The sequence below is a fragment of the Pleurodeles waltl genome, chromosome 1_2, assembly GCF_031143425.1.
Source record: "Pleurodeles waltl isolate 20211129_DDA chromosome 1_2, aPleWal1.hap1.20221129, whole genome shotgun sequence".
Taxonomy (NCBI): domain Eukaryota; kingdom Metazoa; phylum Chordata; class Amphibia; order Caudata; family Salamandridae; genus Pleurodeles; species Pleurodeles waltl.
The window spans coordinates 479,789,963-479,803,262 of record NC_090437.1 but is presented as its reverse complement, the minus strand read 5'-3'; the positions used below and the strand labels follow the sequence as shown (position 1 = coordinate 479,803,262).

At 43.8% G+C, this 13,300-nt stretch overlaps 1 protein-coding gene across 4 annotated transcripts in view; it reads left to right on the top strand.

Moving 5' to 3' along the window:
• SEC24B (SEC24 homolog B, COPII coat complex component) overlaps nucleotides 1-13,300 on the top strand; it is a 667,989-nt gene that overhangs the window by 160,956 nt on the left and 493,733 nt on the right. For all 4 annotated transcript variants that reach the window (XM_069241169.1, XM_069241160.1, XM_069241150.1 and 1 more), the window contains exon 9: nucleotides 9,072-9,198. In XM_069241169.1, the coding sequence (XP_069097270.1) occupies nucleotides 9,072-9,198 (127 nt within the window). The remainder of the gene's footprint in view (nucleotides 1-9,071; nucleotides 9,199-13,300) is intronic.

Below are 13,300 nucleotides of genomic sequence, written 5' to 3'. Positions count from 1 at the left end.
CTCTCAGTTGTGATTGTAGCATTAGGACTCTTCCATTGCGTTTAGTGTCTGCTTTTGATTAATTTAATTCTGCATGCAGTCTCATTAATGTCAACCTTCTTTGTTCAGTTTTTAAGGCAAACTGCTTTGGCAGTGAGTTGCCCCCCTAAGTACTACCTAGAAGAAATTCCAAAATGTCTCTCAGCTACATTCCCCTGAGTTATATATTTTTTTTAAACTTTTTTTAAAATCTTGTACAGCATACAGTGGATACTGTAGTAGAACTTCAGTCAATATTTGCGTACAATATTAACATAGACATTGCAGCGTTTAAGCCCCTACACAGGCATTGCATTTGGACCGTAGGTCACTTAGACAAATAGCAAAGATCAATCCAAAACCATAATAAAGGATATAATGAATTTCCCTCCTCCCTCCCCTACATCACCCCTTTGTTCAGTATCCTTACTATGGTTGCTAATACCCCCATACTTTATTCCATTTCTTTGGGCAGCCTCTACTCTCTTAAACTGATTTTTCCTTCCAACTGGCACCAATCCAAATCTGATTTCCAGTCTTCTACTTGTGAAGGGAAGGTTACACCCCATGCTCTTGCAGTGTTAAGTTTTGCTACTCCAATAGCAACCAGCAACTAACAACCAGACCTTCTGATACTTTGGCCAGGTGGCTTCCCCTGTAATAGACAATAGGAGCCATTTTGCATCTAGAGGGTCCATTTGATCTGACACCCAAGACATCTGTACCACTTCCTCTCAGTATCTTTGTATCACTGGGCATTTCCAGATTGTATGAAAGAACGTTCCATCTAGACCACATCCCCATTAACAGAGTGCAGAGTCTCCTCTGCCCATCTTCTGGATCAGCACCCTAGAATAGTATGATCAATGCAGGATTCTCAGCTGCACTAGTCTAAATTGTGTGCGGATTGCTATTTCTCATGAGCTCTAAAGGTCATCCTCAAGTGTTCCCAAATGTTATTTCCACTACACTCTCAGGGCCACAAGTCGGGTCAGGGGGGTGGTTATCAGCTTCCCGTACATTACCAAGATGGCTCTTGCTGTGATAGGTTCAGTCAGAGGGTGGTCCTCTAGAGGTGTCGCCTCAGTTAATTGTTCCCCCTCGAGTATGTGACAGTGAAGTGCGTGTCTGAGCTGTGTATTGAAATCGTGTCTTCTCTGCCATGTCAAATTCTTGTTGCAGGATATCAAATGAAAGTAGAGCGTTGCCTCACTTCCTGAAACCCTGTAAAGTGCCCACCTCCCACAGGAGATCATTGTCTCAGAGGGGGGTTAAAACCAGTGAGCCTGCCTTCCCATCCTAAATGACCAGTGACCTCTCTCCATGTCCTGACTACTGTTTGATTATGTATTGGTAGGAGTCTTTCATAGCTCCTCCTATACAATGCGGCCTCAACCCATCCAGGACCCATTGCATCCCTATCCACTCTATATGCAGGTTCCTCACAGTCAGCAAACACCCAGTCATTCACTGTGACCAGCTGTGCCGCTCAATAATACTTAGGATATCTGGGATTGCCAGTCTCCCCCGTACACTCTTCTAGGGCTTGTGCAATGCACTACGGGAGCAACCACCTTCCTACAGCAGTACAATGACCTCATGCTCAATTTTCTAGAATAATTCCACTGGAACCCTGTATGCTGTGTTTTGATTCACATAGAGGAGGTGTGGGAGCGTCATCATTTTATATAGGACCACTCTGCCCATCAGTGTTGGAGGCAATTGTCTCCTGTGTCCTACATCTCTCCAAAGTTTGTCAAGCTGCATGAATAGATTTTTTGCTCAGAAGCTCAGTGGAGGCTCGAGTGACATAAATCACAAAGTACATAAACCCTTCCAATTCCAGTGGGACTGTGGTACGATGGGTGAGTTTTGAAACACCTCCCACCAGGGAGTAGACTAGAGACTTAGTCCAGTTGATACAACAGCCTGAGTGAGCTCCAAAAATATCAGAAATCTGCAGTACTCTGTCCACGGACAGGCAGGGGTTTGTGATGTAAAGCAGAACTTCATCTGTATATAGGGAGATGCACTCCTCCTATCCCCCTCTCGCTCTGTGTCCCCCATATAAGTGGGTCCTGGTAGAACTAGGCTACTAGTGGCTCCAGTGCCAGTGCAAATAACATAAAGAAGAGGGGACGCACCTGCCTCGTTCCCTTTTGCAAGGGAAATAATTGGGACACCGCATCATTGACCTTCACTCTTAACAGTGGCCCTTGATATAAGAGTTAGATCCAACCACAAACGTTTGGCCCGAATCCCAGCCTAACCAGTGTTGTGAAGATATAAGTCCATTCAATACTATCAAATGCCAATTGGTCTCTAGAGCCATAAGTGCTGCCTGCTTTGCTGCAGGCATCCCTGGAGTTATTAAAGGCCACAAACACCTGCTGTATTTCATAGCAACCTTACCCTACAGTTGTTCTAGTGATTCATAGTTGAGTCTCCTGGGCCCCTCTATATTTTCTCTCCCCATCCCCCATATTCTCTCATCCTATGCCTCCATTTCATCAAGCTCATGAGTGTTTCGTGGTCTCACAACAAAATGACCCCCTTATCTGCCTCATCTTGGCATGAGCACAGACTGTGGTCAAATAAAAGAAGTGGAATCTGGCTTAATCTTAAAGGTTGCCAACACATGATATACGTTTATGCTGTCCAAGTAAAGAACTCTCCCCATGCCTGCAAGCCACAGATTACGCCCTGCTGAAAAGACTACAGTTTTCCCCTCCATGGTAGCAGTTTTCATCCTTTAACCGAATGGGTGGCAAATTTAATTCACCACCTATAAGCAGCAGACCCAGGGGAAAAGGCACTTTGCAGTAGATGAGTTTCCTGCAAGAAACATGCCCTCTGTAGGCATTTCAAGGAGAGCAAAATGTGTAACCTTTTGGGGAACGGATATCATTTATGCCTCTAAATTTAACGGAAGCACATTTTTCCCTTACCCATGAGCAAAATGAATTTAATAACTCCGATGCCTCTCTCTACACACTTGGGAGAACGCCACACTTAGGCAGAGTTTCAGAACATATTCTGCATCTGAGGCACTCTGGAAATTGATCTGTTTGCCACAGAGCAGTATACAAAAAGCCTTGCCTTCACGTCCAGGTACCCAAATCCCAGATCTCAGGGGAATGTACTTTTGATGGACTGGTCAAGGACATTAACCTACGCTTTTCTTTGAATTTCAGTGCTGACCATAGTTGTCATTAGCATGATGCAGTGTGAGATGAAGGTGATTCTCACAGAACCGGAGTAGCCGAGGGAGTAATAGTACTCAGACCGGCTCCAACTATCACTTCAGACTCACATGTGGCTTCCGCTCTAGCGGACCTGCTTTCCAGAATGTCTGTCAGGATTTACCAACACACCATTCAGTCTCTGATCTTGTCTGCCTGGCTCCTAAATACTTACAGTATGAATATGCACATTTTCTTGACAATTCTAGGAAGATCTTGAAGGAAGTGAAAAGACTATCAACCTGTTCAAATGCCTTTAAGTGGAAGACGTTCTGTATTTTGTGCTGCCAGAAAAAGTGTATGAGAGAATTTGTCAAGAAGGCACAGAACTCCCTTATATTCTTTACTTAGCTAAATCTGTGCTTGTAGAGATACATTTGGCGGCAGTCATTGATGACAGAAAATATACTACTCAAACTTAGTTTTGTACCATGCCTGTGATAAACAGTTAAGAAGGTTTTCCCCAGTTTAAAAAGCTGTCTCCTCCTTGAGAGCTTACTATTGTTCTTTCCAAATTGATGGATCTTCCTTCTGAACCAATGCTCCAGGAAGATCTATAACATATTTCTTGGAAAGTGGCTTTTCTGCTTGCTATAACATCTGTCAAAAGAGTGAGTGAGCTTCAAGCTTGTCTTCTGTAGAATCATACTTGGTGTGTCACAAAACTAATTTTCCTTAAGAACTCACCCTTCCTTCTTACCTAAAGGTATTTTTTGAATTTCATATTGAGGAAACAATATCTTTGCAATTTTTTTACAGACCATTTGTCTCGGGCAGAAAGAACATTCCTTGCTTTGCATGTAAAAAGAGCTCTTCAGTATTGCCTAGATTAGACTAAATTTGTCTGTCAATCCAAAGAAGTAATTATTGGTTCAGTCCATACAGGTCTGGCACACCATTGCTAAATGCACCAGTTTGTGCATCATTGTGTACTACCAAAAGGCAAATAAACTCCTTCTGGATAAGCTTAAGGTTTCTTTCACCCATAGGAAAAAGCTGCCATTGCTTCCATGAGCAATGTACCTGTTCGGTATATTTGTAAGGTTGTGACATGCGGATCGGTTCATTCCTTTGCAAAATATTACTGTTTAGACTCTGACTTCATAATAGATGCTTTGGTAACTCAGGACTCTTTGTGCAAGTTTTGTGCTGTATCATACGTTTTCCTAGACAATCAGTAACTATGTATTGTCTTGCCAGCCTGCTCCCTTTTGCTGACCAATGTCAACCATTTCCAAGCTTCTTTTGTGACGCTGTGGAGCCCTTTGGTCCCTTGCACCTTGCCCAGCAGCCAAGACTCTCCCCCCCCCCCCCAAATACTGGGTTTGCCTTTAGGCCTACCTCTCTGGAAAAACAACCCTCAAGCGGAGTTGCTCTCCTGCCCATCTTGCCCATAAGCTGAGGCTCCCTTTTCAGGTAGGTGTAAATTGTTTCCTGTGCATCTGAGTGACAAGCAGGTCCTCGGCCACAGGTTGTGAAGGTGAGGCCCCTTGCGATTCTAGATCACCTAATACTTGACCAGTATGTTCCACTCTGAATTTTACTGCTTTGTCCTGGATGCTCCACTTCACTCTGGGGATTTATAATCTCGGGTAGACAGGCAGATTTGTAAGAAAAGACACTGGAAGAGGTTGCCGTCACCCCAGTCATTGTCTCGTGATAAGAAGACTACCTTCTTTCCTCACCATCAGGCAGTTGAAGAGCAAGGGGACTCCACCCCACCTCAGGAGTAGGAGAGGGCTCTTTTGTTTAGTCATGCCTCAACCGGAGATCACTCAGTGGAGCCTCCAGGGACCCTTGTTGACCCTTTGAGTCATGTCAGGAGACCGTGTGACCCACAGAGTGGATCCTCTGTGGTAGGAATCCAGGGCCAGCATTGAGCTCCTCTCTCCCAGCCATAGGAAAGGACTCCCCTCTGGCTGACAGTTTCTTTGTCCTGTACAGGAAGCCACAAAGGAGACCATGGTGTGTCCGTCAGGAGGGAACGGTAACCACTGGTCCTTTGATATGGGACCATGGTCCTAAAGTGCCTTAGGCAGTTTTCTCTTTATAATGCTCCATGGGGAACCAGCACACTGAAAGCTGGGAGACTCTTGTGTCGTCTTCTCTTGTCATTCTGTTCAGGCTAATCTGTATTGTCTCATTGCTGCTTTCACCACAGTAGGCTCAGCGCTGCACCATTGGAATAATCTTATGGGTAGTTGCCATCCTAAACCACATTGCCTCCGATTGATTTCCCAGCCGCTCAAGATAAATTTTCCCACAAGCGTGTTATGTTGCTGCCACCAGTGGGACCTGTTCTTGTTCCCCTGTGGCAACTGGAATTGTAGGGGTCCAGATGGGTGCTGTGACCCACCAAGTTTTCACCCAAGGGAAGGCTATTTCCCATGACTTAAGCCAGTCTCATCTTGGCCACATCTTACAGGAAACATTTGTAGACATGATAATATGTGATTCTTTTTTTTTTTTTTTTTTAAACAATGGTCGGGCTAGCAATATTTGCTGCTGTTGTAATTCTGGCTGAAAATACTCAAAACATGGTTTAAATAGTTTTGAACACTCTAGTGACCCAGTAATTTGGTTTCAACTAAAAAAAGATAGTGAGAAATTTCAGATTATCAAGAACAGTGATACAGTACGCTCTATTGTTTTAGTATTACAGAAGAAAAAAAATTACATTACAGAAATGTATTTACAGAAAATAAGGATTCAATACCTGTGTATTGTTTCTTGGCTCATTTTTCCACTTGTAAATCAGTTGATTTTTTTAGCCTTAGGGCCATAATGTCTTTGGTTCATGATCTGTACAAATAAACATTACTGAGCTTACTACTTTGCAGTACCCTGGATCCAAAAGAATAAAGACAAAAGTCCCTTATGGAATCACATTTCAAGATGTTTGGTAATTGTCATTACAAAATACAGGGAGAGTATGAAAAGTTTGTTTGAAGTTAATACCACACAAAGATAATTTATGAGAGATCAAAATAAATTATGTCTGTGTCTAGACTAGAACATCCCAGAGTTGGAAGATTGCTCCATGGAGAATCTTTAGGTCCCAAATGTAGGTTGTCCAACCAGCCCCAGAATTTGCAAAATGTGTTTACCTCACAGTCCTTTTGGAAATATATTTTCCTCTGTGCCTCCGTGCTAAATTAAAGTACACTGACAAATGTGTAGTGTCATCCTTTGGGTATCCAAATGAGGACATTGATACTTTTGCCTATGGTTTGTAAGTTACAGGAGAATAGATCTTTATTTTAAGCTAGAAGCTCCTGCCAATCGTGATGACATTGCATACTATGTCATTTTAAATTCCAGATTTACCTCAGGAAAATGGGGAAGTTATACTGTAGCAGCATCCATGATTTCTCCATTCAACTATGTCCCCTAATAGTCTTTCGTAGCTCTGGAATTAAGATCCGGAAATTTTGATAGAGCCAACAATGTTCAGTTGTGATTACAATAGATACAGTTCACTTAACATAGAGTTCCATCTTCTTGACTGGTAACATTGCTACTTGGTTAGTAGTTGTGATGTCTGTATCTTCAAAGATAAGTGTCCTCTTCCATAAAGAGACAAAATCCTCAGAAAGCTATAGAAAATATTTTTCTGATGGATACTTGTAATTACAGATTCCTCAAGTTAATTACAGATTCCTCAAGTTTAGAATATTCTTTGGAATCATAATGGATCTGGAAGATACAAACCGCATTGCTCCTGCACAGTGGTGTGCTCCACTTCAACTTTTTTCCACCCTGGAAGTGACGGTGGAGCAGCATATAAGTGCTAAATCTGCACATTGACATGAGTTACTTTCTTTCCCCGCATTAGTAAATGAATGTGGCACTCACTCCCGACTTTATCCTCATCAGTTGACAGGCTTTCCTGTTATAACAATTATTTTTTCCATTGTGCAAAGGAACTATGTCCCCTTCTAAAACTACATTCTTTAAGCCTCGTAGGGACTGTTGCCAGCAAACCGTGACAGATCCACACAAGGTGTCCCTCTGGTGTTTGGGTTCAGAACACAACTCCAAAGTCCTGAAAGGAGTGCGCCTTTATGAACTGAAAGGCATCCGAGAATGTGAAGCAAAGGTTTACGTCATTGAATATGGAAAGAAGCTTTGGAAATCCCACTCCACTCGAAGTAGAGAGTATGGACCTGGTCATGCGACTATTCCCACTACAGGTCTTCATAGAGTTGAAGCCTTCTGGTAAGTCGAAGCAGAAGCACAAGAAGGCCAAGTGGGATTCATCCCCGCCTGAGAAGACGTAAGGATATCAAGGCGCCTCATGGTCTTGCCTCTGGTTCCCCCCCAAAGGAGCGGATTCCCGAACTGCTCCTGTTTCACTTCGAGTTCCTGAGTCCGTCAGTGACTTTACAACATATTGAGACCTTCAGAGAGGCCATGCTGTGAATACTTGACACTCCTCCTGCTCCTTGTGGCACGCTTTTGGACCAAAGAGATTCACAGAGGTCTCCAATCTGGTTCCTGCCAGAGGGTCTGCCCCGGGGCCTTCTGTGTCTCCAGAAGCCGCCTCAGGTTCTACTCCAGTGCCATAGCCGACTTCTGTTCCACCACCAAAATCTACACCTATCCCTGCAAAATCAGAACCAACCCAACCGGTGCTGGAGGATTAATCCATTTCTGTTGTCATCTCTGACTCGAAGCCAAATCCTTCTCTGCCCCAACTGAGGTCACTTCTTGATGTCGTACTGATGCACCTGCCTCCAGTTCAGTCCAACTCGGACAGAACCATGCCTTTGCATTTGAGCCACACCCCAGCATTCCAGCGACTTTTCCTTTTAAACTCTGAACAAAACGCCACCCAACCTTTGAGATGAGAGGGACTATTTTCCCCCCAACACTATGATAACAATGTATTCATGAACTTGTAGGAGGCCAGTGGGTTGGACACTTCCCCGTGCACTAGGTTGTGTCTTCCTCCCAATCCCCCCCGAGCCATCAACAGAAGAGAGTGCTTCCTTTGCCGTGGTAATGAGACATGCAGTAGAGGTGTTAGATTTACAGCTGCCAACTGTGAAGCTCGAGACCAACGTCCTAACGCCCTTCTCCTTTGTGTTTTCCTAAGTGCTCCCTTTTCTTAGATATGCAGGAGTTGATTTTTCCCCATGGGAAGCAGGTGCCAGGACTCCGCAGTACCTGCACTTCCCTGTCTGAAATGCTCTGTAATAGGCTGCCTCCTCCTAGAGGACCCTACTTCAGGCTGAAGGCCATATTTGAGATATATTCATGGACCAGGTGGATCCGACACCACTTTCAAGTAAGCTGCCGGATTCAGTTACTCCCCAGCACCCAAGTAGTAAGTCCTTACTGCTGTGCCAGCATAGTGGGCTGAAAAATTTTCGGAGAGAATTTGGACTTGTACATTTAAATGAATAGTGATTGAAGAATATGTCTGCTTTGCGATTTACAAGGTTTGCTATGTACAGTGACAGTGGAAAGTGTGTTTAACCGACAAACTAGTTTTAATTACGGATAGTGCCTTATTTTGAGGTAATGTTAACAGTGGATGGTTACTTCTGTGTTCCCAAATCAATGATGTTTTATGTGGTTTGATATGTGGTTTGATAGTTGTGTTCTTTTGAAATGATGTATTAGCAGAAAATGGATTACGTTAGCACTGTACCTATTTCTTTGCCTTATTCAGTCTGTAAATTTAAGCCTTCAAGTAGGGAGAAAATAATGTAATTTTTAAAATGTTTTTCGCTAACATTTTTAATTTGATTGTTTTTATTTTTTTATTTTACTGTACTAACAATGTCTTAATTTAATTGTATACAGCAGTTACCAGTGATAACATCAAGCACAATCGTGAGATGTAGATCTTGTCGGACATACATTAACCCATTTGTGTCTTTCATTGACCAAAGGAGGTGGAAGTGCAGCCTTTGCTACCGAGTGAATGATGGTATGTTTTGGAACAAAGACAATAATGTTATTGCATTGGTAATTTATAGAAATAAAATACTTCACTTTGTTAATAATGAGTGCAAATCTCCCAGACTGAAAGTGGATTAAATATCATATAGCCGATTTCAACTGATCTTCTAGTTCTTCAGATTTGGTTCTTTCATAGATTCACATGCTTGAATCATTCCCCGTAGTCAAAGTGGGAATCCCAGGGTATCATTAAATAGCAGTATAGAGAATTGATACATATAAGACAATGTTAACATGCCTTAATTTTCACAGCTTAGTCACATCATTTGAAAAGACCCAAAGTCCAGCCCATCAGGCGATAGCACCTTTAGAACCCTCAGCACAGAAGCTCCAGTCTGTCAGATTATCTACTGCACGTTGTGTGAAGGGAGTCTCTCTGAGCTCTCCTCAGTTTTCTTCATTCCAGTTTCTGGAAATCTTCATAATGTCTGATACCTCAAAGAAAGCTCTCTCTATATCATGCAAATCTTGTGGGAAGAAGGGACTGCATGTGGACGACCCACATAAGGACTGCCTCTACCCTAAGATCGTAAAACCCTACGGTCTATCCCTAGTATCCTATGCTGATGACACTCAGCTGGTCTTTTCTTTATCTACTAATGCTAACTCAGAACAGGCTACTCTATCATCCTGTCTTCTGGATGTCACCAGATGAATGGCGGACAGCAAACTTAAACTTGACGAGAAAACAGAGATAATGATGGTAGGGAACTTTTTCCCCCCCTCAAGGCCCCTGTTCCAGCCTCGGAAGGGTTAAGAGACCTCCCTCCGCCAAAAGAAAATATAAAAAGTCTAGGTTTTTGGCTGTACTCTCGCCTCATGATGGAATGCCATTCCAAAAAACTTGCAGCCACTTGCTTCAGTCTGTTAAGAATTTTCTGAGAAATGTTTAAGCTCCTTCCATTTCCATCTAAAAGACTCATCATCCATGCCCTTATAGTGTCACGCCTAGACTATGGTAATGTTTTATTCCTCAGCTCCCCATGTTATGTATTAAAGAGATTGCAGGTGGTACAAAACTCATCCGCCCACTTACTTGTGGACATTCCCAGACATCTTTCAGCCAAACCAGCCTTAGTTTCTCTTCACTGGCTCCCTATTAAACAACGTATTAATTTTAAAGCCATGTGTATGGTGCACCGAGCCATTCATAATAATGGTCCGGCCTTTTTTAGGCGAATCATAACACCCTATATTCCTCAGAGGTCGCTTAGATCATCATCAGCCGCTTTAATTAACACCTTTCGTGTTAAGAAAGCAAGATGGGGAGGTAGATCCTTTGCTTTTAGAGCAGCCAATTTATGGAACTCCCTCACTCTGGAACTCTGCCAAGATAACTCTGACTTTCTTTTTGTGGGAAACTGAAGACTTTACTATTTTCAGTATAGTCCTGGACTTAGTTTTTTTTGGTCTTGCATTAGTGCTGGAAGCCTTTGGGTGGCCATGCGCTCTATAAATCCAGTAAACTAAACTAAACTCAGCAGAAGGTGAAAGAGTGCAAGGAATGCCACGCCTTTTCATCAAAAACATTGAAGGACAGAGAGGAAAGGCTTCTGTTATGGTTACAAAGGGCCATGACACAGAAACCCACATCTTCATAGGAAGATAGTGACACTTCTGCTAGGTCCCGCGAAAGAGAAAGGTCCCGTGGCTAAGGGACCGCTGAGGAAAGCAGGAAAACCCTTATAACTTACCATCATGGGTCACTAAAAGATCTTCAGAAAAAAAGAGAAAACACCAAAATTCTCCTTACAAACTGTCTCCTCTGAGCCATACACGCAATGTGACCGCCCAAGTACTTCTTCTTCAGACCCGTTGATGATGAGGCCTAAAATCCTTTCAGAAGCACCATTGACGATGTCTTCAACGTTGACAGCGCTGTTGTTGACCCCGGTCACCACTGTCTTGTCTACAAGACCACCTACAACGATGACAACACCATCCGTTGATGCCCCAGTCCCATTGCCAAAGATTTCCTCGTCGAAGAAGACTGCCGACGAATACTCCGTCGATGACGATCATGCCGACAACCTTTACCACCATTGCCTTGTCGATGGCGCCGTTGATGACACCGTCGACAATAGTAAGAATTTCATAGACCTTCATAAAGCCTCTTGATACTTCCCTAAGCAAGGATTCACCACACCCTCCACAACTACTAGATTTAGAGGAATCAGAGGATGATGGTCTAATTGGCCCTGCACACAGTCCATCAGAACTCCAGGTGAAATACCAGGACATTGACAAAGAAGAGGAGGAGGAGTCCTATTATGGCCACTACTACAATCCGCAAACATTTCCCATAGTATCCTGACTATCCTGATCCACCACCTAGAAAGAGTGATGTTCAGATACCTCTGCCACCTCTACAATCTCCTCCGGCAACACCAAGACCTATTCCCCCACCAGGAACGCCTAGGATGTCCAGTTTCCAATATCACAGGGCCCCCAAAAGAGGATCCATAGTCATCAGAAGATGACAGAAAAAAGGGTGAGATCCGGATATCCATCAACCCAGTGATGAATGGGATGACTGTCTGCTCCATACTCCTTTGCCACCAACACCTCATCCTGCAGGCTCTCCCCCAGAGGAGATCGGGGGGTTTTCATAATTTTTGGGAACGGGATGCAGCAAGATTTGACTTGCCTACTCCAGTGAAGCAGTTAGACAGCTTCCTATATAACTTTAAGGAGCATCCGAATAATAGACTACATAGGGGAAGAGGGTATTAAACTTATGAGGAATCCAGCAACAGTAACAGCAGTTATACCATGCATAGATAAAAAGTGCAAAGCCCCTGAACATTCCCCCGCTTGCCTAACAGGACATCCTGAAGCAGGCTCAGTGGTCTCGCAAGTAGCGCAATGTCACTCAAAAAATCCTTCCACTCCTATTTCTGCTCCGCCTGAAAGGAAAAGCAGGTGGTTAGATAATATCGGGAAGTGATTGTCAGCTATATCTGCCATTGCAGTTTGTGCGGCCAATTCTTTATTATCACACTACCGGAGAGTTTAAGGGAGATGAGCAAAATATATTAGGTGGGAAACAACCCATACTAGCTCCCTCTTCATAAGACTAGTTACCACAAACTGTATGGGGTTCACCGATGATGTGGAGCTCTGTTCACGAGAGATTATCCGTGGGCTCCTAGACCTCGCTGGGTGTAGAAAATGCACAGTGTGGGTGCTGTGTAGGGTGAGTGAGGGAGGGGGGGGATTTCCTTTGACGGACTAGGTGGTCCCACACACTATATAGTGTCATACTTAATCATTTGACCACCTAGCCCCACCCAGGTAGGATAGTACCACCTGGGCGGACTCAACCTCACCGTTAAAAGAACGGGAGGGAGTGCATAAATATATTTTATCTGGAAATAATGGGATCCAGCTAAACTAAGTGAATATAAAAACACCTAGGCAGTTACCTGTGTGTGCTCTACACCTTTAATAGTGGTATCTGCTGGTGTAACTAAAAACAAGGGCGGGACACCTCGGTGAGAACAAGGAATCACTGGGTCGCCTCTCGTAAGAGTTGGCCGACATGTTTCTGCCCTCTACTATGAGCCATGGAAGGTCTGGGGGCATTCTTCAGGGCCTAGGATCCCTAACAGTCATGCACTGTGAGCCTCCCCTCATAAAGGGGGGGGGGGGAAATCGTAATAAATTCAATATGAAGGGCCTACCTTGGCAAGGGACTACCTCGCAGAGGCCTGAGAGAGTAGAAAACGAGGGTGACGTTAACTTAATCACACAACACAGCAAACCACACAATATAATATAATATAAAAATATAAAAGGGGTGCCACAGCAAGCCAAGGTCATGCAGAGCACGCAGTGAACACACAGTTCTGTTGGAAAAAAGAGTAACCTTACCCTAATATCTAAGGCAACTGGCCTCAGATTCCAGGCAGGGGAGTGTCCCCTTATAGTCACACTCAGGGGGGGGGAGGGGAGAAAGGGAAATAGACATAGACAGCGTGTATCAGGAGTTAGAAATTAACAATCCGTGTGAGAGGGGTAGTTCCCCTAACACAGGGGTTAATGTAGAGCACACGGCCTATGGTACGCAA